Raw genomic sequence first — 24,947 nt, forward strand, 5'->3', positions numbered from 1 at the left:
ATACAGCACAACCCCACGAAGAGAGTGCAAAATCCCATGGCAAATATGTCATGACATACTACAAGTTACACAGGACTCTATTACAAAATTCATTCTAAAAAAGGAAACGTGAAGAAGGCTCAGCAAAATTCTGTTGAACACTTCTAAGTACGTCAGAACATGAATCGTGTTTTATCAGGTTTTGTCATGTTTTTCAAAGTGAGACTGGAAGGAAGCCACTGTTATTTTTCTGTGATGCAGATTATGACAGTGACCAGACACTGCTGTCCTCCTCATCTTAAATGCTACAATACCCTCGACCCAGAATAAAACTGTATTTAGAATAAATGTGTTTAAAAAACCATATCTTTCCCTTCCAAATGTACATGTTCCCTTCCAAACAGTACACCTTGTGTACTGTTGTGTACTACCAGCACCTGAAGAATCTGGAGCAAACAAACTCTATCAGTTTGGTTGCACTTCTGCATAGAGAGACTCCACGAAGGTCAGTAACGTATTTCATAATGCCTTGGCACATAGGATATCAACACAGACTGAGGTTTTCTTACAGTAATGTCTTCTACACTGCCTAAAATGTTGTCTATTTTATCATTTCCATGATGGTGTAAATTTTATGTGGCTCTTCAGATTCTTACAGACCATGATAGGAAGATCGCTGAGGAAGAAAATCTGTAATTTCTTAGAAATTCTCCTTGACCTGAGATTTTGAAGATCTCTTTTTTTTTTTTTTTTTTTTAAAAAAAAAAGTAATAATCAAAACAAAACAACAAAACAAAACAGTGTAAGGGAAAGATTCCAGTAAACACAGGTGGTACAATGAGCACGTTAGTTTGTTCCAAAAATTTGTAAAGATAATCGTATTTGATAGAGAAACACAGATTTTGCACATATAACTGTTAACTGTAACCAAATAGGCAGAAAGAGACATTACCACAGCTGGGTGGATCACCAGGGACAGTATCTTGTCTAAAAGTGGCCAGTGCAAAATGAAAAACTGAAAGTCTTCCAGACTACTTATTCTCTAACAGTTCACAACTCAGGTTTCACAGATATCTTGTGGCATTCAGTTCTGTAGGCTGAACACGCGTTGTGTCAAAATGTGTTTTCTTCTATCTATTTCAATTTAAATTCAACCAATTGTTTCCTTGTTCTCATATAATGAGTATGTACTGTTTGCCCTGCAGTATATAATGACAACATCTTCATAAAACTACTCTTTGATTCATTTTATTTCTAGGGTAAAACATGCAAATGCATTAAAAAATAATTGCTTAAAGCAAATAAAAAAAGAAGAAAAATCAAGATTTAGGTTCGTTATGGGTCAGGCAAAGACAACTGTGGAGTGGAGGAAGACTATGTTCAGATACCTGTTGTTCTGGTGCAGAATATAGCAAAATTGGCATTCAGAAGACAACTGAACAGAAACTGACTTGTGGAGAGACAAAAGTGAAAAGAAAACCTGCCCCTAACATATGGGTTTTTTTTTTTTTTTGTATTTGGTTCTTTTACCCTTAGGTACCAAAAGACCTTCAGCTATGTAAGCATATCTGTGAGTCTCTGAAATTTTATTTTGTGGGAGTCCACTAATCTAATAAATTTGACTCATTTGTTCTCCTTGCTATTTGAGAAAAAACCTGGACATACTTGCTATTGCCAGCAGGAGAGCTCGCTGTTGGACCACAAGCTTACTGCAGTTTGCCTTATCAGCCACGGCAGTACCATTCTGCCTTCCGTAATCACAGTTTACCTGCTTTATGAAATGAGCAGACCAATTTTCATACTGTGGAGCACAGGTTTATCTACCCTCAAAAACCAACTCAAATCACACTCTAGTGAGTGAGCCAGTATCTCACTCTATTAAAAATTATCAATTTGCCTCTAAGGAGCGTTGAATATATGGACATTATTATATGAAGAAAGAAATTTGTAAGCGAGTCAAGGTAAATGTTCTTATCTGTTCTGCTGAGGTTCTCAATCTGTTACACTGGATTCACTCTGAGGCATGATGCAGTATATCTACACATTTGACATCTAAAATTAGGAACACATCAATCATATTCTGATATCCTCAAGAGGTAGAAAAAACTTCTGTTGAATCTACTTCAAGTGAACACGGGTTGAGAGAAATGTAAATTTTAGTGGATTTATGTTTTGGTGATATATGTACATTTCAGGACTAGTACTTCAAGAGACACAACTTTGCTGCTCAGAAAGTGACAGTACTCCTAATGGCTTGATTTTGACGTTTCATGTAATGGTATTGCTAAGCTCATTAGAATAGAAACTGTAATTAATCTCTTTTGTACTGAATACATCTGTGATGACTGCTAACCTGAACAAAAAGCAAAATAGCATGTTTTGTCTAAAAATGGTCCTAATTCAAAATTCATCTTTCTGGACACAGCAACAATCATTAATTCTGCTTTTCAGAAGTGTAGTAGCACCTTCTATAACACCTTGGCAGCACTGTGAAGTTGAGGTAAGCTAGCAAGACATAAAGGTACCTACAGCATATCTTGTTATTTTTCTGGTGGTCTAAAGGGGCACTGAAGTTAGACAGAAGATACTTCTGAGGTGTGGGAGCTCTCATTCTCTATCTCAAATGCTTCCTTGCTGACATATGCAGAGATAGCAGGTGTCTATCTCTCTGAAGACCTATCATTTTCTTTGCCATTTCCATACAAAGAAATCAGTCAGTCTTAATGAATTGACTCAGGAGAGCATGGCTACATCTAGCTGCAGATATTTTAGCTTGGTCCAAGCTCTGTTATGTAAGTTTTTGTGTTTCTCTCTCCCTGACTTTCCTTAATCCAAACCAGCTGATTTTCTCCCTCCCTGGAATGGATTATCATGCTTGCTCTTTGTTTACGAAAAACATACCAGATACATTAGCTGTCAGAATCAGCAGAAAACCATTAACAGTGGAAAAAAACAGTGGTCCAAGATCACAGTCACTGCACTGCATCTACTGGCTGGTGTGTTCTAAGTCTTGTCTGATCCTACTCATGCTGGATTGAACTGGGTTCCCTGAGTGAGACCATGACCCTCACCTGCCACGTGACATTAGAGAGCTCTGCCTGGCTCACTAATGGATAGATCACGTCAATAAATCTGATTCCTTGCACTGAGTTGAAGAAGCAGATGGAACGAGAAGATTAATCTCCACCAACTGACGTTACAGGGAAGATGTAAAAGAGATAACAGAAATTACTGGCTAGGTCTCATACGAACTCTAGGTCACTGATGCATGAGATCAGCATTCCCAGTAGGCTCCAAAAGGGATTGGATTTTTGTTTCTCTGTGAGCACTTCATGCCTGTCTTCATCTTCTGTTAACATTCTTCTGAGATGAAACCTTGTAGCTGGTGGTGTTTGCCCTTAGCACAGGCTTATGACTGACTTCCATAGAACGGCTGCATTTAACACAATCCAAGCCAGCACAGAAACTACATTATGCTGTGAATTTGTCTCACTATATTTTCTGTGAAGAATTGGAAAAAAAAATACCTAGGAAGAGATAAAAGTGAATTTCCGCTTCCTCGGAGCCAATATTAATGCTACCATAATCCTGGAAAAAGCTCTAAGATCACATCAGATCAAATGATGATCAAAGTTTGGGAGAGAGGCAGAAAGAGAGGAAAGCTATTACCCATATGCAAAAACAGAGGAAACGTCTGTGGGAACCTGAGATAAGCCTCTTGTAACAGCTTATTCAAATGTTTCAGAGAAATACTTTACATATGGTAACATCTGCTTGAATTTGGGTGGGTTTACACCGAGGACCCACTTTCTTCACAAACTAAAGACTGAAAAAAAAAAACAGTAGGGCTGCAAGTGCCCTCCTTGCTGCTTCTGTGTTCTTTCACATCTGGTCCCTGGCAGGTTATTGCTCTGCTGCTGGTTGCTGCTAGAGAAAGACTGAAGTCAGACATAGCAATCCGTAGCAGAAGCTTCCAGCAGCAATCCAGACATGACAGTATCTCAATCTCCTTTGGAAGCCACTGGTGACTTGCACCCAAAAACTCTTCCTTTGCACTTTACCTACCTTCTTGGTGGCATAAGTAAGAATATAGTGCTGTAGTAAGCACATGGCACTTGTAAAATTCCTATTAATTGTTCCTCAAAATTTGGGCTGCTAGCTCTCTCCCCCAAGAAAGAGGGGTTCACTTCAGTGTTATACGGATACACATATCTCAGATCAAAAGAACCAGTTAAATCAGCCTGTTCTGAGCCTGCTCTTTTGTGTTCCTCTCTGCTATGCTGCACTCTGTGAAGATGGGCAAGGGAAACAAACAGGGCTAAACTGCACTTTGTGGAAGTGAGCTGGGGAGACTGATGCAAAGAATGACTTCTGATGCTGGGTGGGCAAACCAAGAAACCTGCCACAGTTTCAGTTACTCATACTCTTCTCTGTAGGAAAGTCCCATTACCTGCCTGATAGAAGAGAGTGAAACTAGACTCATATATTGCTCAAAAATATCAAGTGACTCTGTTCTCCTTACAGGCTTGCTTTGGGTGTCTTAAAGGTCTAGCACTCACAGTGACTTCCATCTAGGTAGTGACATGGCCCTGGTTATTCTTGGTCACTGACATGCGCTTTGGAAGGAGGCAACAATTGGAGGGAACAGACTTCACAGCCCGTTACTGCATTTTTAGATAATGATAGTGCTTGTGCTGCTCCAGATCTCGTCTCTCCAGAGGAAGAGAGGGTAAAGGAAAACATCTGAATTTTACGGTAACAACTGAAAATGTTCACGTCATAATCATAATCATAAATATAAATCATAAGGATTTATATTACAGTTCTTCATCTTGTTCTTCTGGAATCATATCGCAGCTGAGAGAGAGAGGTCTCTGAAACGAGGTATTCTAATCTTGGCCAGCTCCTTTCTTGAATATTGAGTAAGTTAAGCTTCCCGGGGAGAAAATCAAAGAGGAAAGGCAGGCCACTGTACTCATCCAATCCCTTTTACTACACTTGCAGTCTTTACTAAGCTGAAAGAGAGCAATTATTTATTTATATATACATAAAAATTCATAAAAAAGATGGAGAGTAACTTTTCACTTGGACAGATAATTATAGGACAAGGGGGAACAATTTTCAATTAAAAGAGGGGAAATTTAGATTAGATGTTAGGAGAAAATTCTCTCAGAGTGCGGTGAGACACAGGCACAGGTTGCCCAGAGAAGCTGTGGATGCCCCATCCCTGGAGGTTTTCATGGCCAGGTTGGATGAAGCCCTGGGCAACCTGGTCTGGTGGGAGGTGTCCCTGCCTATGGCAGGGGCTTAGAACTAGGTGGGCTTTAAGGCCCCTTCCAACCCAAGCTATTCTACAATTCTATAATGTGATTCAGTTGCAGCAAATGCCTCAAAATGCACATGGAGACAATTCCAAAAAAAGCACATGTGATTAAAAAGAGAGACTCAGAGCTGCATTATTTACCCAAAACTTAGTTCAGAAGTTGAAACAAAGGTTGAAATTTCGTCTGCAGCAGAAAGACCTGATTGACCTACTGGGCATTTTAAAAGGAACTAAAACCAGAGGGAAGTTGAAGAAGTGAACTATTACTCTGTCAGCAGCTGACAGGATCTGATTCTGCATCAAGCTACAAACGTGCTGAAGTTTCCATCATAATAGATTTGTGATCCTTAGCTCACTTATTGATGTCCATAGCTGTGGTTCTCTTGCAATTCTGAGTCTGTGATAACCTGTGCTGAACTCTGTGCTGCCGCTACTGCGTTACCAGCAGTCAATCAGACAGCCAGATTGATGCCACTGCAGTGACAGCACTGTCTTACAGCCAATACCACCAAACTGCCAACTGTACAAATACCTGTGAGGCACCTACCATTCCTTTTTTCCAGTCCTTAACTGTTCCTTGGTGAAAACTTATTTACTACGTTTGCATGCTCTTTTGTACGCAAAATACCAAAATCTATAAAAAGACTTGAGAGATCACCATTCAGGGACTCAGTAAGGCAGAGGATTACATCTTGTGTCCAGACTGGATGTCAGTATTTTTTTAAACAGTTTTCATTTTCTCTGATGCTTTCCTGAAGCTGGACTTCTCTCTGCACAACCTACATTTACTGAGATATTGTATGCTGACTGTATAATGTCATCCAGTCTTTGCTTTGCCATGGTATTTGGTATCATTTTCATACCTATCTGAATGTGATGGAAAGAATTTCCAGAATCTGTTAAAGTTCTTTTCTGGTTCAATTTGAGCTGCACTGATTGGGATGGTAGGCTCTACTGCAGGCATGCAACTGTAGAAAGAGATTAGCTTTTGACTCTGTAACTTGTTATCTGCTTTATGGTCTTGACTTTTTTTTTTTTTACTTAAGTTTTTTGTTTGTTTGTTTGTTTAACTTCTGATATTTTAAAGCAAATTTGACACTTCAGAGATTGTACTGAAAAATTTCTTATTGACTTACACCATCACAGATACGAGGTCTTTGGTATGGTTATTCCTGGTTTCTCACCTAGTAGAGCACGTATCAGCAGCCAAGGTTTCTCATAATTTTGAGTTAGTCCTATAGGTTTTGAGGTACATACTATTTGAAAAGGTTTCTCAAGCACTTACAAGCAGTAACATGGAATAATCTTGGGTTTCATCTTAGATATTCCGTTCCTAACAGCCTAGCATTTCATCTAAGTCCTACTTTGCCTAACCAAGCACTCGTAGTTTCTTCTTTTGGGCTACTCCATCTTAACCATTTGTGCAGCTTCTCCTACTCCTTTTGTGCCCAGTCATGTAGTTATGTCCAGATTTCTTCCCTCCACTCCGCACTCCTGGTTTCTTCCTCTCTTGAATTCAATTCACTATGGCCTTGTAACAACCTAGCCACTTTTAAACAGAGCTCTCCTGAACATGTTTGCCAACCCATGACAAAAATCCCCAGTCTTTGCAATCATTGCAAAGAATTCCCTCTTCACTACAACAGGTTTTCAAACCCTATCCCTGCGAAAAATGAAACTTTCAGAAAATAAGGAGATAGAAAGTGCTAGGAAGCTTAACAGTAAGAAATATAAATGCAATCATTCACTAGATATTGAATCTCCTTTTTCAAATTCTGATACCTCGATAACTCAGACTTTCAGGTTAGATAAAAGAAAAACAGGCTATTTACTTCAAACTAACATGATTTCTCAGGATGTATACAAGGGTACATTTAGATACTAGGGATAGGGATAGCCATATCAAGTAAGGCCAACAATACTTACCATTAAAAGACTAGAGATTTCGAACTGTCTTATGATAATTAATGCACTGTGCAAAAATCTCTCAAAGCTATAAACAACTATTTCTAAGGTCTAGACATATGAATCACTAGAGTTTCTATGCAAAATGTCTTTTCCTATTATCATTATTAACACTAAAATTGTCACATTCATTAGATTAATATCCTCTCCATACACCCTACAAACTGAAAAATAATATTTTGTAATGTAACACATAACATGAAAACAAAGAAACAAATATATAATGATTCTAACTGTGACTCAGTATGTTAGTGAGGCTGATAAACTGAATCTTCATGCTGATTGCATGTCGTAGTCTCAAATCTATTATGCTTTGGAACTGATGTGTTATTATCTCTGGACAACTTTCACACCAGGAAATGATCCCTGCTAGCATAATTTTAAAAATGAAGGGATTACAAACAAGATAAATTTCATTGCACCACTACCTGAACTAGTATCGACTAAAAGGAAATTCATACAACATAGTCCATTTGCCAAAATACCTGCATTTGGTGGTCCCATTACAAACATATAAAGTACAAACCAGGAACGTTTCTATTAACTTTGCTTCAGCAATTATGCATCTGAATCAGTATTCTGTGGTAAATGATCTACAGGGAATGGTAATACATATATTTTTTAAATACAGTATGCTTACTTGTTTTAAAAAAATAAGAAAATGGTTTTCTGGTAAGTATCTGCAGTACCTTTGAGTTTGCTGAAAATGAGTAACTAATTGAATTTAACACATAACTCCCTTACTGCTGCTGATTTAATTTGTGGCTAAGTGAAAGTTTAAGAGATTTTGGAACGTGAACCAGATCAATGTACAGCGTCAATATATTTTACAAATTAATGAGTTATTAACAGGCAGATGCAGATATTCTTATTTAAATCAAATAATATCTTATCCTTTTTATACTTTAAAGAGTTACAATTAGCAAAACAGAATTTGGACATGAAGTATTGATTTTCACCCTACTATTAACAAAAAAAAAAAGGCAAAGTTACGATTAATAATTCTTTTCAGAAATTGATCACACTATGCTCTTTAACAAGCTGGAATTCACTAGAAATGATACTGCTTAGTCATGTTTTTTCTTTTTTTTTTTTTTTTTTTTGTAGATCAGAAACCAAGTATACTGATTTGGAAAAAGAAAGTCAAATTGTAGTTCAAACTGAAGACAGATATTAATGATAAAGATTAATAGATATGGAACTTTTTTCTTATGATAAGGATCTATATCTACCTATCTATATTTATTAACAGTTCAAATACCAAACTGGTAAGAATTGTTTATTCTGTAACATTTTATTTCTTTAAACTTCGATTGGTCAATCCTTACGCTACAATAACAAGGCATAATATTTCTAAAACAAACATTTGCTGAACAGTAAATTATTACAAACTAAGGATCAGATCTGGCAAATGCATAAGCATGCAAACAGTTTGCAGCAGCTTGCAGAATCAGGCCACAGAGAATTAATACAACCTCAACTGCACTCTTATCTTCTTAAGTGAAAGCAAACTAGATTTGGCAGTCAAAGTTAACCATTCTTTACTATGAGTCAGTATGGCAAATTATTAAAAAAAACCACACAAGACATAAAGATGAGGAAGTCTGTTCCAGATGTTTTTTGACCGCTGCAATCAGACATCTTAAAAAAAACTCATTTTGTCTTCTGTGTCAACAGTTAGCATCATGCAAACACTTAGAGTCACATACCCATAACTGCTATCGTGATATGTTGGAGAAAACACATCCATCTCTATAAGGTTGTCATGACCATTTGCAAGGACTGCTTGATTTCCTAATTCTCTACATACAAAGATACAAAAAGATGAAATTAGAGCAGCAATTTCAAATTAAAGAATGGGATGATCCCCAAAACAGAATTCACTCATTCTATTGAGTAACTTTCATTTCCCATGGATGTCTGAACCTGCCACTGCATTTTTAATGCTGTATTTATCTGCCTTCTGTACTGTCTTTTGAGCTACATGCTGGACTGTAACTTGAAGACATGGTGTTACAAGGCTACCATTAGGTGGACACTACCCTTTGGTGATCTCTTCTTTCTGTGCAAGACCTTGAATAAAATTCCTGGCTGCTGCTGCTGGCAAGATAGTCTTGAGAACAGAACTTGAGTGCACAGTGGGAGATGTTTACTTGATGAGGCTGGACCAGAGATAAAGCAGTGAAAGAGAACTGAGACTAGAAAAGCCAGTCTCTTGCTGGCTGTCTGGCACAGGCAGTCAGACATAAAATATGCAGAGGGCAGGCTACCAAGAGTGAGTGGAGATTTCATGTTCTGCAAATGATGCTGTACGGCAGCAGGGGAAGGAAAGGGAGCACCACAGACTCCGGCTCTCTCAGGGAAAGGCAAGAAAACAAAAGGGGAGAAATATAACCAGGCACTATTACTTCTTTTACAGCTGTACATTACTTACTCTACCTAAACAAGGAAAAGAATTGGTTTGGGAACTCTTCCTAAATTTGCGTCCATGCTTGCTTCAACAATTGCATCTCCCTGAAGTGGTAAATGACTACCTCAAGGAATACTGTGCAAATACTGTGCAAAATCTGGACTACTGGTACTTGCCTAAGACACAGGGGACAAAACAGACAGTGTGCTCAAATTCCAAGTCTTCAGGGCGTCAGCAAGGGATTCATATGCTGGAAGGATGCCAGAGAGACCAAGCAAAAATCTAAAGAAACAGACTATTCTCACCAAGGGAAGCTTATAAGCATATGGGCCCAGTGTGCTAGGATTCAAATACAGATGCTTATAAGCACCTGACTGCATAAGAAATCTATGCCACAAGAAAACATAACTTTTATTCATTCAGCTTTAGACTTTGAAAACAGTACTAGTTGTTTGCCCTGATGAACACGTCTAGCTTGTGCGTATGTATGTCCTCAGAATTACTGCACACAGATCTTTAAAAATGTACTATTTCTCTCAACAGCATATGTGAAATGGAGAACTATTTCCTCCATCCGCAGACCAGCAATGTGGCATAGCCAAAACAATGCTTGGGGTCTTTGGAAGAGCAGGCCTTGAACTCCACCCTCATTTGTGCCTTTATTTTGTACCATCCCTTTTCAATAAAAGTTACATGTTTAATCAAGTCCATGTGTGAAAACTAGGAGGACTTACAGAATGAAACAATTTTGAATTTGATTAAACTGGACACTGCTTTAGTAGGTGGAATGCAAAAAAATAGCTGCTTTGAGCAGACTTTAACCTCCAGCAACACAGTGCTTTTGCAGACAATCAATCAGCCTTTACACAAATTGATTTAAGACTACCCTGGAAACTATCAACACCCTTTCCACACCTTAATCAATACTGAAGGCGCTAGCGTCACTGGCAATCCACCCCAATAAAGACATATGGTTGTTCAGTGTTCATCACACTTTAGGAGTTCCTAAAATCTTCACGCCCTAAAATGAAGTTTGGATCAAGCTTGCAGAACTGTTTTGAAGTAACACATTCTAGGAGTTGTTTTGCCAGTATCACTTCTGAGATAGTGTAGTAATTTAACTGAATGTTTCAAAATGCTGAACTGCTTTCCAGTCATCAAGTATTTCTTCAGCCATTTCCCTCTTTCTTCTTGGTAAAATTAGTAGATCAGTAACTGAACACAGTGATGTTCCTATGAATTCTATTTTTAAGTATAAGTTAGGGGTAAGAGAAGACTATGCAGTATCAGTATAAACTATGAAAAAACATCTTAATTTTTTGGTTTGTTTCTATGAAAAATTCACACTCCTTCATATAAAACACAGCTTCCTTTCAGAAAACTAGGTATGTTATATAGCAAATGAAATAATAGAAGAGCAAAGCTCTTCTTGGATACACATAAAATTCAGCATAGGCTCTGACTAAAGTTACGTAATAATCTCAGAGATTTATTCCTGGACTAGAATATGTAAATTTTCCCTTGCTGACAAATTTATCTTAGACATTCTGTGCCTAACATTAATAAATTATTGCCTAAGAGATGATACCAGCTTGCTTTTATAAACAAATTTATGAATTCTAACATACTCTTCCTCTGCTCAATTCTAGCATATGTAATTGATTGTGCATTAGAAAAATTCTGCACATTCAAATATTTAACAGAGAAAGAATTTAAAGAAGTGATTTACTAAGTATTCTTAAATATCGGTAGTTTAGATCCTACTAGAATGGTAAGACATTAATGTAAGTAATGATCCTGATGGTCAAGAATAAATTACTAAAGCTAGTAGGTGAATAAAAACCTAAAGACCAAAGATAAGTAACATTTAATTACTTAGTTGTCATTTATAAGATTTGGATACCTAGCATGTATTTGCATGATTTTGGCTGTCCAACATGTAATTCAAAGAACAAAATGTAAAGTTATTCAATATATTCATGCTTTTTATTCATCTAAGTTATTGTTATTCCATGGCGCTAGCTTCTCCAGGTGAACCTAACTCACAGCAAGTTGGGGAAGTGACAGATAGTAAAGACCATTAAATGCCAGTGAAAAGGTCCCACACTCTGCCAGAAATCAGAGGAATTGTGCAGGAAATAATTTCTTGCTTCCTATTTTTTTTTCCTCCTTTTTTCCTTCCTTTCTTCCTTTTTCTTACCTTTTTTTAAAGGTAGATCTGATTTAGCCCCAAAAGAGTGATGACAAGTTTTGCCACTTCTGAATAACCCCATTGTCTTTGAAATATGGCATCAAAGATACAAGATGCACTCATGCAATCCAAGTTTTGGTTTTAGAACTTCACAAAATTTTAAGGAAAGACTTAAAAAAACATAAACTGGAATTTACTTGGATATTATTGGATATTGGATTTTATTAATCTATCACCTTACAGTCCATCCAATTACAGAGTAACAGCAATGTTTTACACAAAAGTATTAACTCTACGCAGAACCAAATCACAGAATATTCTATTAAATATACAACTCAATCTATTATAGAATATATATCTCGAAAGTCACCTCCATTACTACTGCAAAATAATAGGGACTAAAGCCTCCCTCAGGTTCTGCAAATACTTCCCTCTCACCTATGTACAAAACCAGCCTATTCGCTAGCCAGCTATACACGACAATAAGCTGTATTTCATTTTTATGACACCCATCACCAACATGAGCCTACAGAGATAGAAAGATAGCTGTGCATATATGCTGACGTTCACGTTCTGTAGCTCTCAGTCAGTCATCTAAGTCCGATAAAAAATAAAAAAGCTTAGTAGGGCATAAGCTAAAATATTGCCAAAGATGAAATAAACTTTCTTGTAGGCTGAGAAATGGATGAAGGAAGAAACCTATCGAAAAGTTGTTAATATAGTTGAAACTGAGCCTAAGAATCACACTCAATAGGGAACCTTAACGAAAAAGGGAAAAATCAATGACAAGTAAGATGGGTTCTTCACCTCAAGAGTTCCAACCAAGTGAGACTATTAGAAAAACTACTGTAGAGCTCTGTCAGTTTTAATGTGAAATTTTCACATTTCAGCTCCTGTACAAAACCTGTTCCAAACCTGAACACTCAAATACCCTTAGCTTCTCATCAGGAGCATTTAAAAGATGAGAAGTTTATAATTGGCAAAAAAATTTATAATCCAGGTTGGAAGTCACATTCTCATTCAAGTACTATGTTTTTTCTTTATAGACATAAAGAAAACATACATGGCAGTGGAAGCAAACACCAAAGATCTTATCTATCTACAGAAGATTCACCAGCTATCCCGTAAATCTTCACCATCTTAGTACACTTTCCCACTACAAATTTACCTATTCTATTAAAAAAACCTTTTCTCTAATGCACTAAATTGTCTGAATATGATGATGAAATCTCTTCATTGGAATCCTACTCTACAGTGTTCAAGCCTCATAAACAATACAGGAATATTTAAGAAAACTAAAAAAAGTGAATAGGCATTCCCCAAACCTGACACAAGAGTTACCTGAAACATGTGGAGGGACAAAACTACCTAATAAAGATTCTTAAGGTCACGTATGTTTTAACGTAGTCAAAATCAACTGAATTATCTTTACTTCACTACAAAATGTTTGCTAAAGGGATTCAAAGACTGAACTGATTTCATAAATATTTTCAAGAATTACTGTCAGCTTCAATATAGTTTAGTCTGATGACTAAATTGGAATATTATGGCTAATGCTAATAAAAAAAATTAGTGCTGATTGACTGTTACATGAGTATTAATTAATCACTGTAGGTAAATTCAGCTCTGTGCCAGTAAGTCCTATAATTTTTTTTATAGATCATTTTGCATCATACATCATTCTGCATCTATAGAAGTTTGTGTCACCCTTTATATTAGCTGCTCCTTTCCTAGAGCCAGCTATCAATTCTAACAGACAAAAAAGAATGAGGACAAATTTATCATTATAGCAGAACTAAGTGAGTTCTTCTGTCTCACCAAACCCTAGACAAATTTAGAAAACATCCAGCCTCACACGGGTATTTCTTTAAAGCTACTAAGTGCTAGAGTTAAAGTATTACTGGAAGTTCTTTCACATTTGATCTGTATGGCAGTATGTATTTGACACATAACATATTTGGCAAGCAAGGCAAGAAATTACTTCAAACAGTCAAAAGTCACAGATTATGAACAGGAATGAAAATGCTCATCTGCAAAAAATAATACACTCTCTGAGTCCAATTACTGTGCAATAAACATTGTAAGGGAAAAGACTGGCATTGTGGATTTTGGAGAGAGGACAGAATTTTATAGTACTGAAAAGTTTTCAGCTTTGTTTGCTGAATAAGGGGAAGGATCTGCTGCTAGCTATCTGTCATCAAGTTAAATGTTTTCTTTAGTAGTGCCACAGTCTGTAGTAGTACCTAAGAAATTACCTGCTTTCCAGTGGCGCATTACTGCCAAGGACCCAGCTGTCCTGCAGCTGGACTGACTCAGGTGTGGTTTGCAGCTCGGCGGGCAAAGCAGCCGGCGGGGCCGGACTCTGATTCCTCCTATTTGTCAGTGAGTTTCTGTTAAGTGAGGTGATGGATGGGTGATGCTGTGCTGAATGTTGCTTGTGAGAAGGTGGCAAAGGCTGCAGGGTCGACTGGCCTTGGTTATTTGGAGGTTGTTCTAAGAAGAAAGAAAATTAAAGTTCGTTATACACCGTCTCAGCAGTTGCTACAACCAAAGCAGAATGTGAAATTCAATATAATCCTATCGTCTAATATATTTGCGTAGTATTCTATTAGCAGACATTCAGTGACATTCTCTAAGAGAGAGTTTACCCTTGATACACAAAGTTCTAATTAATATACAACAGATGGTAAAATTGCTTTTGGTTTTAATTTGTTTCTTTTTTTTTTTTTTTTTAATCTGGTTTTATTAACACCTACAGAAAACAGCATCTGACAGATCCCCTAATGTGCCTTTAGATTTCAGCTTTTTTTAACAAACCAACCCTGAAATTAAATGGGTAATTTCAGTAGAACACAAAGGTTTTCGAAAAGCATATAATCCCTGTAATTATTTAATGGTGTTTTTTAAGCTTTATTTAACTGCAATAAATTATTACAAGCTAGTTGCTAAACAGCAGTAGACTACTCTAGTTTAGTGCATTTCAAATAAGGCAGATCTGCACTATGATCTGCTAATAGATGCTAAGTATTCTTTAGCAGAAGGTCACTCTGTGAAGCAGATGTTGCTTCATGGATATTTAACAGACTGAATCACATCTGATTACAACGTCAGAAGACTCATATACTTAATGACCGTCACATCCATTAGAACACACACAGAACAGATTTTCCAATTTCACACTATGCAATATAAATACATTTTGGAGTACGTCACAGGTGATCAGAGATTCAGGCCATCAAAACAGTAGAGGAAATATTTTTTGACTTAACCAAAGCACATAACACTCATAAAGCTTAAAAAGAAAACCTCAGAACAACAAAGCACGCAATCAAGTACCCCCAAGAATGTTAGGTTTTATCAATCTGTTCTGTAAAAATCAGCAGGTAATAAGTCATAAAGAGAAGACAAACTTTGGCATACAACACAATGAACACAAAATAAAAAAATCCTCGACACTTCATTTGTAATGATTTAGAGATGACTGACGACACTTAAAAATGTAACACCTAACAAGATGGAATCCAAATTGCAATCTATTCTTTCCTAAAGTACTGCAGTAAAACATACTTAATAATGTAAATGAAACTTTTCAGCGGAGCAGAAGATACAGGGCGTGCACTTTACTTGTGCTATAAATTATTTTGTGTAGTTTTTAATTTACTTGTTTGATCTTCATAAACAATTCCCTGTTTGCAACTGCCTATAACTGCAAATTGTTACCAACCCAATAATACAGCCGTACAGAGAATGCAGGACAAATATTTCTGTTATAACAGATGTTACAGGTGACTATTATAAAAATAAGTTTATAGTGAGTGACTTCTCATGTCTTGAACACAAGAAAATTTAGGCATGCTAATGAATAGCCATACTAAACTTAAAGAAAAAATTCAGCTTTTGGAATCACTTCCAAGAAGCCCATTCCCCTTTCCAGCTTTCTTGTGTGGTCCATATGACTTCTGTTATGAACAACAGCAATGCTGAATCCGGCACAGAAATAATTTACTCAGCCAATAAAGTTTTCAGCACCAAAACCCTAACACATTCACAAAAAATTATCTTCTGGGAAGGACACCACTGATCGGCTTTGTCTTTACCAACACAGACGCAACGGGTGCTGCTGCATGTGGCTGAATCCCACATTTCAACAAGTCAGCTACAGGGTAACAGAACAGACTAACACTAGCAGAGATTTTATGCTCATGTCTACTTAAAATTTGATTTAGATTACAAGCTATTTATGAGCTGGTGCAGGATTAACTGTGGCCCTGTATTATATACAAATACATAGGTGCATGTGTTTATATAAATGTATATACATGCATGTCTGTGTAAATATGCATGCACATGTATAAATATATACACGTATGTATAAATGATTAATTACAAGACAAGAAAAAAAAATACAAGTGAAAATAAATCCTTTTCATTTGTTTGTTTTTAATCAGAGAAATAAATCAATCAGAATTATTTCAGGGACCTGACTTCTCTGTCTTATTCCCCCCTTTGACTTTCCTACCTGCCAAGACTTGTTGAAGTGTTTCCCAGGATCAGTGCAACACCGTCCTCCTCTGCACTTCCTACCATGTGAATCATTATTCTGGCATCCCTCTTCTTTAATGTCTCATCTCATTTAAAATCTCAGCTGAAAACCACTCTCTTATCTCTCTCTCTCATTACAGCTTAGTACCAAAGATCTAGCACCGTTCTCTGCTCAAGACAAAGCAAAACTAACGTTCTCCTCCACAGAGGAGAGTGTTGAGCAAGGGGACGAAGGCAGGCGTGCAGACATGTCTCAGGTAGATGACAGACCTTCAGCCAAACTACCAGGGAGTTAGAGGGAGAATAAATGATATTTATGCATCCCAAAGTAAATGCTTAACTCTAGAAAATACATGGATTACATGCTGGAGGATTGAGATTGCTCCTCAGCCCACAGGGCCACTGTTTTTCCCCCAGATACTTCCTATGAACCTACAAAGCCCTCCTGCTATATAACATATAACCATTGCTGACACTGAAATTACAGAGTAGCATATAAAATACCTTCAGAGTTGGAGGGATGGGCTTGTAATAATAAGGCACAGGCTAAAAGTGAAGTAGAAGAGCATAGCAAGTGCAGGCTTGTGAAGACCACATGTCCTGGAAGGCCACCATCTCTCTCCATAGCACGCTGCTAAGTGACATTTCCTAGAGTCTGAGGGCAAGATCAACTGGCAGGGAATCTGCAGCCTACAACAATCGGAAGCACCTGCAAAATCTGCAATGATTTATCCTTCTTCTAATTGTATAAGAGCTATAGATAGAATTGAACCTAACAAGGTTAGATTTTTCTGTAAGTCAATAGAGCTAAAATCTATATTCCTCTGAATTTCCTCAGTCCTGCGCTGTCACTCGAAATGAGAGATCACTCAGGACTGCTCTTTCAATCTTTTCTTCCACTTGCCAGATTTCCTGAATCTACCGATCTTTTGATTGCCACATAATTTCTAAACAGAAACGTCAATCTTATGCCACTGATTTGTGATGAAGAGACAACCATCACACCAGTCATGTTTTGAATGCTGTTCTTAAGCCTGAGCCCGATTCAGTTGTTTTTTTTTTTTACATTCCTCTTTTAAGAAGTTATTAGCTAAAGAACTGCTTTCAGTAGTATTGCGGCTTTCACACAAAGCTATTAAAGTCTCATGCAGTAACTAAGCCTATTGGCATCACTGTGACGTTAATGAAAGTGTCTCTGTTGTACCTGCAGAGAAACTGAGGCATCAATGTGGAGCGGTTCTTACAGATCTCCTGCAAAATCAGTGCCACAGCCATAAAAACACTGGATTTATGCTTTTCCTAATTAAATTAAAGAACTGATAAAGACAGTGGGAGTTTCATGAGACAGAATATTTGCTTGAAGCTCTGCAACACAAGAGACTGGCAAAAATACTTCTGCACATGCTACAATGGCCAGTACAGAGATCCTCCTTCTTCTCTATCTGTCAGTTTGTTGGAAACTGTTCTTCCCTTGGTTACTGAAGAAGAATGGTACTGGGACTTGGCCAGGGCCCTCAATGCAAACCCCTTATTAGAAATTGCTTTCTTAGAAAGTATCAGGAAAAAACAGTGTTCAAATCTGATAAAACACAATTGTGCTAAAATACTAACAAGTTATTGCAGGAACTTACAACTGCTTTGCTTTAAATTGGATTTTTAATGCTTTCCCCATTGACTTAATCTCAATGGGAATGGCAGGTTTACTCCAAAACTAAGCAGGTACAGGTGGGCTTATGTCTAAAAATGCGAAGTTTTAATTATAGCTTTCACGTTCTGTCTAGACTTTAATGACTGCAGAGCAACCCCATTCATCTTACAGAGATTTCTGCAGCAAGAAGCAAATGTAAATTGGCCCAACAACCAGCATGCGCATTCAAGTTGTTCAGGTACAACAAAAAAACCCCACACATTTTTGAAGTATTTGCTGCATAAGGCAACATCAGATAATTATGCATGTCAATGTATGTACAGAACTCAGAAAAATCACAAGAAATCATGTAGAAAGCTTTCTTACTACAGTTACATGAATTTTTCAAAACATATTAAAATTATTTACCCTAGGGAGCAACACTGAAGTGAAGCAGCCATTTCACTTGTAGACATAAATTGTATGCACTATGTAGCCTTTTTCAACACCTTTTTCTCTTTTCTTTTCCAAAAGAAGTAATTTACATTTAATTAATTTTTTATTTAATTCATACTGAGTTTGAACAGCATATGAAAGAATACAGAAAAACGCATCCATGGAAGTAAAAAGTGGGAGAGACGCATTGACAATAACTACTGCTGTTTGGGTTAATTCAGAAGGAGTAAAGCAGACTAAGTCTCCATGAAAAAAAAGGTAATTTGTTGCACATTTAATGTGCTAGCCTTTCTGTAACAGACAGATCGCTGAGACCTGTCAGCCAGCTACTCATCTATGAAAAAAGGTGATTTCCATTTGATAAGGATTAGGCTTTTTAATAGTGTATAATTAACATTAACTTTGAGTTTCCGTGACAAACACAAAAGTGAAGACTTCCATTATGATATAAACATTTCACACGTGAACATAATGTAATACTGAGTTCCTATGTCTGTGAGAGTGTTAACTCTTTCTAGTCAGGTTTCTCCGTTCTTTCCTCTCTCTTTAGAAGACTCCCTTCCATGGTAGAAGTAATATCCACCAGAAGTAAATAGCTGGACTAGACTGAATGCCTTAGAAATCTGGTAGGAAAAAAAGATAGCCTTTTATTTCCAGATACTGGTCACAGGTCTACTAGAGCTGCAGGTTGCTAGTGATCAACAGTAATTTCTGTAAGAACTGGTCTGATTTCCTCAAAAAACCCCAACCTTTTGGTGGACTCAGAATTTTACCTAATTGGCACATGGAAGTATCTCCCAGAGTACTGTAAACAGAAGTGGGATTTACCTTCGAAATCCCTGCTAATAGAAGTGTGTGGGTGTTACAGTTTAATTATTCCTTGTGCTCCCCAAGGAAGGAAGCTTCTGCTTATGGAGGAGTATGACAGGAGGGCTACCTGCACTGCTTTGGCCAGGGTGTCACTGCTTCTGCAGGTAATAAAAACACCCGCTCTAGAAGTCTTTGGTCTGGGAGCACCTTTCATGAGAAGCTGTTTAATGAAACAAAAATAAAGTTACAGGTTTAGAGAAGAAAATGAGTTTTTAAGAGTTCACTTGTAATTAGACAGATCTATCTTTTAAATGAACCACTGCTTTTGTGTACTTCTGCTGCCAGGGTCCACAAGACTCAAAGTTCCTTTTCTGGTCATTTACTATAAGCTAGAGCAGCAATCCGAGGTAACTTGCCATATGTGTTCATTTTGTGGTTCATCACAAGTATTTGTTTATTCCTATTGATGTTAGAATTGGCTTTACCCTGCCAACTGCTCTAAGGAGCCAAACCATGCACCCAAGCCAAGGAATTGGGTGACATAGTGCCAACCACCACAGGACAGCCCTTTTGCTTTGATGTGTTGTCAGCCTGCACTATCCTTTTCTGCTTACTTCACAACTAATGGACATACAGATGAAAACAGCCTTAACTCACCACTGTTGCTCACTTCTTGAAGCACTCCCTTCTGTACTAGCTACATGCTGACAAAAATGTGGAGAAGTGACAAGGACACTTTGATCAAGATATGCATCTGTATCCTGTGTGTGAGTGTGTATGGTATTACAATATAAGATGGGAAAAAGTCATACAAGGAGCTTGATCAAAGTAGGCCAATGTTTGTCTCCTCATCAGTACGTTGCCTGTAGGGTCTGACAACCTGTCAAGCTACCTGGGAGTGAGAAACTACCAGTGCAATGAAATGCAGGATATGCTCCAAAAGACTGTATTGCCTTCCTTATGCATCCTAAGTCTGGAAGAAAGAAAACTTGATTTTGGTTATTCACATTACACATTTCTCTTTGAACATTATTTTACTTTTTAAAGAGAAATAAAAACAACTTCTGTCAATGGGAAGAAAGACTTCTTTGAGTGTGGAGAAACTCAAATTGTCTCACATAGCACATATGGTATCTAAGATCTACTAGATGACAAGAGGAGTACAGCAAGCTCCCTGGAGGGCAGTAGGATAGTCCCTAACATATAACATTGGTATTTTTGACCACAAAGTACGTGCTGATCATTTACTCTATCATGTAAGGAAGCTGTTCTTTGCCACGTAAATATACATTGGGAAACGGAAACAAATCATGAACAAAAAGCACAAAAAATGCATTATTTAGGAAGTGAAGAAACCTGTTTTTGCCAATATCACTCAGTTAAGTTAAATATTCTAGTGTGCTATCTACAGTAGTGTAACTTCAGGTTACAGGTAGACCTCTAGCTTTGTCTTTCCACTTTGCATTCATTTAGTGAAGTATTTCCCCTCAGCAACTTCATACCATAATATCTGTGCATGCTCAGCTCTCTTTCAGAATTCAGTTCTCCATAATGTTTTAGAAATCTTTCTGTAGAAAACAGAAACCTTCAGTGCCTAACAACCTTCTCTACAGCTACACCAAGTATCTTTTCACAAAAAAACTTTGTAAAGTTTGTGAACCGAACTTTAAACCGACTTCAAAGGCAGATTTTTTTTTTTGTCTCTGGTATTTTTAGAATAAACAAGCTAAAAAGCTATATACCATATACGATATGTGACCCTGTGAAAATAGATAAAATAATTTTCTGTTTTATGGCATTTACTTTGAAAATCTGATTAAGATAGATGTCTCTAGTCCGTAATTCTTCAATGTCATGTTGTCATAGTTCCCATCAGCAAGATGCTTTAAAGGCTTTCGATTAATATTGCATGCCAGAACTGAAATTACATCCTTTGTCGTTTAGTTCTTAATGGTGCAAGTGATATCTATCAAGTAGTGTTTTATGAAGCATGTGTGATTTTTATTACAGGCTGTTTTCACAAATCTTTTTCAGGTTTCATAAAGACTGTTCATGGTTCACAACAAACATGCCCTGCATCTAAAATCATGCCTATTCTCAAATGCAAAATAAAACTTGATTTTTTTTTTTCTGTGAGGTTTACCATTAAAACAAAAACTCCTACTTAATTTAAATCTGTATAAAATCATCTTAACTGGCAATGAAAAAAAATATTACCGTCAGCACCTCAACTCTGCATGAGAACTATAGGGTGAAAAACAAACAAACATGATCATGTATTATTTTCTTTAATGGGTTAAGTTCATCATCTCATATAATTGCCTTAGTTTTAAAATGGAGCTGACATAAATCAGAAGATGCAACATTCTCCATGATGCAAGTATAACAGAGCTTTTCCTTTGCAGCATTAATCTTTGTAAAAGAAGATGCATATAGCTAAAATTTCTTCAATTTACTGGAAACCAGATAGTTGAGAAAGTTGAGACAGAATCCTTGGGTTGGTTATTTTTGGTCAGCCTGCTGTTTAAAGGAAAATGTGCAAAGTCAAGAATGCTTGTATCTTAAAGGACGAATGAATAGAATGCGTTTTTCCAATATTTTTGTCAAAAGACATAAAGAACTTTCTCTTAATACCTAACAGAGTACAGCAAATGCACAGCAAATGCACTGCGGGAAGAAATACTGCCCATTGAGAAGAAAGAGGGCATTTCTTCCACGGATGGTGGTGAAAGGAAAAATCGGAGGATTTACTTCTGAAAGGTTTATTAAATGTTGTTTCCACTCTCTGTTGTGCACTGTGGGAACTGAACCAGCTCACTTTTAAAACACTTTTTCCATTAGCCCGAATCGATTCTCAAAGCATTCCAACATACCCACATCCAGCCCGCACGCGCCCCATTAACCCCTCCGATACATACGTAACACGCAGTCAATATTGGGGCAGGCCAGATCTGTTTAATTTATGTACTGTAAAATGATATATGCCTTCTTGTCCGCAGCACCACCTAAGACACTTGCTAACAAAAGGTAATTACAAAGCTTATGGGAGGAAAAGAGCTCAGGTTGGTGAAGCAAAGTCACCTGCATCAAGGAGAACTGATCACGATGCCGTCATCCACAAGGCAGACATTTTAAGTAACAAAACCAGAAACCTTGCAGGTTTTTAACTGAGTTGAGGATGTTTTAATCACCTTATTAAAGCTTGAAACAGAGATAAATATTCCAGCTTCAGTGAAAAAAGCTACAGTGAAACTAGTTCAGCAAACAACCTTCCTAATAGCGGCATCTTTATCCCCAGAGGGATTTAAGAAGAAAGATGAAAAAAGAAAAGTATAGAAACACAGTTAAAATAAATTGAAATTTAACCTGCTGGGGTAATATACTTATGATCTTGCTTTACAAGAAAAGAAATAAAAAACTAACATAAACTGCGTGATGGTAACCATGCAAAGAGAATGAACTAGAAGCAAAAGTGTATTTACACTCCTGCTGTCATACCACGCAAGTACCCTCTACCCTCATGCCAGGATAACCCATACAGTGGTTAGCAGAGATACTAAAATACACTATTTCTATACTCTATACAGACCTGAGGTCTGTAAAACCAAACATAACCCTCAAATGGTACAACGTCATCAACTTTTTTCCAACAATTTATGTGGGGAACAAAATGGAAATATGTGGTGAAAAATGACAGAGGTTCTTCACTTGAGACCCAAAAATGAACTTTAGTTTATGTTACGCTGAGATTAAACACACAGGAATGCAATCTTTCATGGTATGCTACTGGCTTGGCTTCCCTGCGGTGGGATGCAGATCCCACTGAGAAGTCCTGTATTTTGCAGGACTCCAGGCCAAGGTTTTCCCTATGGGACAGTAGTCTACCAGAGCAATCATCCCACTTGTTTCTATTCAGGATAGATTCTTAAATTGGATCCTCTTTCTTCTATTTTTAGAACCAGAAGTGAAAAAGTTATGCAATTATTGCTAGCTTCAGATAATCTTTGCTGATAACTCTAGAAAATCACTGGAGAAATAACATACTTTGAGCTCACAAATCAAAGGCTAGCTTTTCAACCACAGAATTCAAGTTTACATTGAAAGAAAGAATTCACATTTCCATTGAAAGAAACAAAACCAAAACAAACCAGCGAAGCCTACATTCCAGAGCTCCGTTGGAAGACTTTGTGAAGGAAAGAAGAAATCATTTTCCAAACTGCCTATGGGGGACTGGAATTCATCTGAAAAATCTTTGAGACCATAACCCCAAAACTGCTCATAAAACACAGGTAAAACAATGTGGGGTATCACATTTCCTGCTGTGCTCATCCAGTACCTTATGTTTATGCCAAGTAGAAGTATCTGCTTAATTTTGACTCCAACAATTGTGACCTATAAATAAATGCAATCAAAATTATCATGCTCCTACTGCAAGTTGAATATGTTCTATAGTCCAGATTCAGGCAAAATGACAGGGTGATAATATATGTACTCATTTTATACCACAAGTTTAACTGGAGCACGGTATGGATTGCAAAGTTTGATGTATGACTTCTTAATAGATTCCCTAGCATTTTCGAGTGTTAGATAATTTTGGTTCCTATCCAAAATCATTAATCCAAAGTGAGCCATGACTGTATGTTTTTCTTTGTCTTCCGATTTTATTTCTTAACACTTCCAAGAAAAACAATTTCTCCAAGTTATTTTATTTTAGAAGCAGTTACTACTGTACAGGTTAAGAAAACCAACTTTCATAAACTCTGACCTAAATAAATACACTCACAAGTAACGATGACGTATTTCTTACAGCTGACAAAACTAGTGCTGAAAAAGCTGCCCCTCTTCCCCGTACATAAAATGCCATCTAAGGGCTCTTTTACTACTCACTGAACCTGACTTTTACTGACATATGTCTGACATTCATGAAAGAACAAATCACTAGCCTTCCTCGATTCCAAGAACCAAGGGGAAAATTCTTCTCTATTTAAGTCAACTGAATTTTTTGTCATTAACTCGCTAAGGTTAATAGTGCCTCTTGAACATTTTGTAAATTTATGAATCCAAAAGTAGTATGAAAGACCCCCAGACTAGTTCATTACTAGATGAAATTACAAGATGAAATTCTTGACCAATTTCTGTGTGCTCAGCCTTGCCTGAGAACATAGAGCCACACTAATAAAATCTGTGAAAGATAAGCGAGGAATGGGAAAACACAATATAAAACTTCTAAGCGCAAATAGGTGAGTTCGTTTCATCAGATTTGAAATAACTCAGATAAGAGGGATTCATGTTTTGCTTTGGAGGAAATGAAAAAGGAACAGGGGCATTGAGATGAAAAAGAAACCATGGGGAAAAAATGGTAGGATTGCACAGAAAAGAAGTTGAACAAATAATGCACAGAGGAGAGGCAAAACTGAATAGCTAAGAGGAAAAAAAGTAAGAAAAATGAGAAAGCATGTACAATTTTATTTGAAAATCAGAACAACAAAACTTTTATGGAAAACACAGAAGCGATATGCTTACTCTACAGGCTTGTCTTTTAAAAAGGGAGCTTGATCCTGGCCTTTAGAGCTAAAGGCAACTACAACTTGGGCCTAAGAGCAAGTGAGAAATAAAGCAGTAGGTCAACAGATGAATCTTTGTT

General features: G+C 37.1%; 1 protein-coding gene across 4 annotated transcripts in view; it reads right to left on the reverse strand.

The window, feature by feature from the left end:
• TENM3 (teneurin transmembrane protein 3) overlaps positions 1-24,947 on the reverse strand; it is a 430,195-nt gene that overhangs the window by 124,307 nt on the left and 280,941 nt on the right. For 2 of the 4 annotated variants that reach the window (XM_084286635.1, XM_084286633.1), the window contains 2 exons: positions 14,124-14,361; positions 8,977-9,069 (listed from right to left, as the gene is read on the reverse strand). In XM_084286635.1, coding sequence (XP_084142761.1) covers positions 8,977-9,069; positions 14,124-14,361 — 331 coding nt within the window. The remainder of the gene's footprint in view (positions 1-8,976; positions 9,070-14,123; positions 14,362-24,947) is intronic. The other 2 variants (XM_084286636.1, XM_084286634.1) reach the window with 1 other exon arrangement.

The sequence above is a fragment of the Netta rufina genome (genome assembly GCF_964035555.1).
Source record: "Netta rufina genome assembly, chromosome: 4".
NCBI lineage: Eukaryota > Metazoa > Chordata > Aves > Anseriformes > Anatidae > Netta > Netta rufina.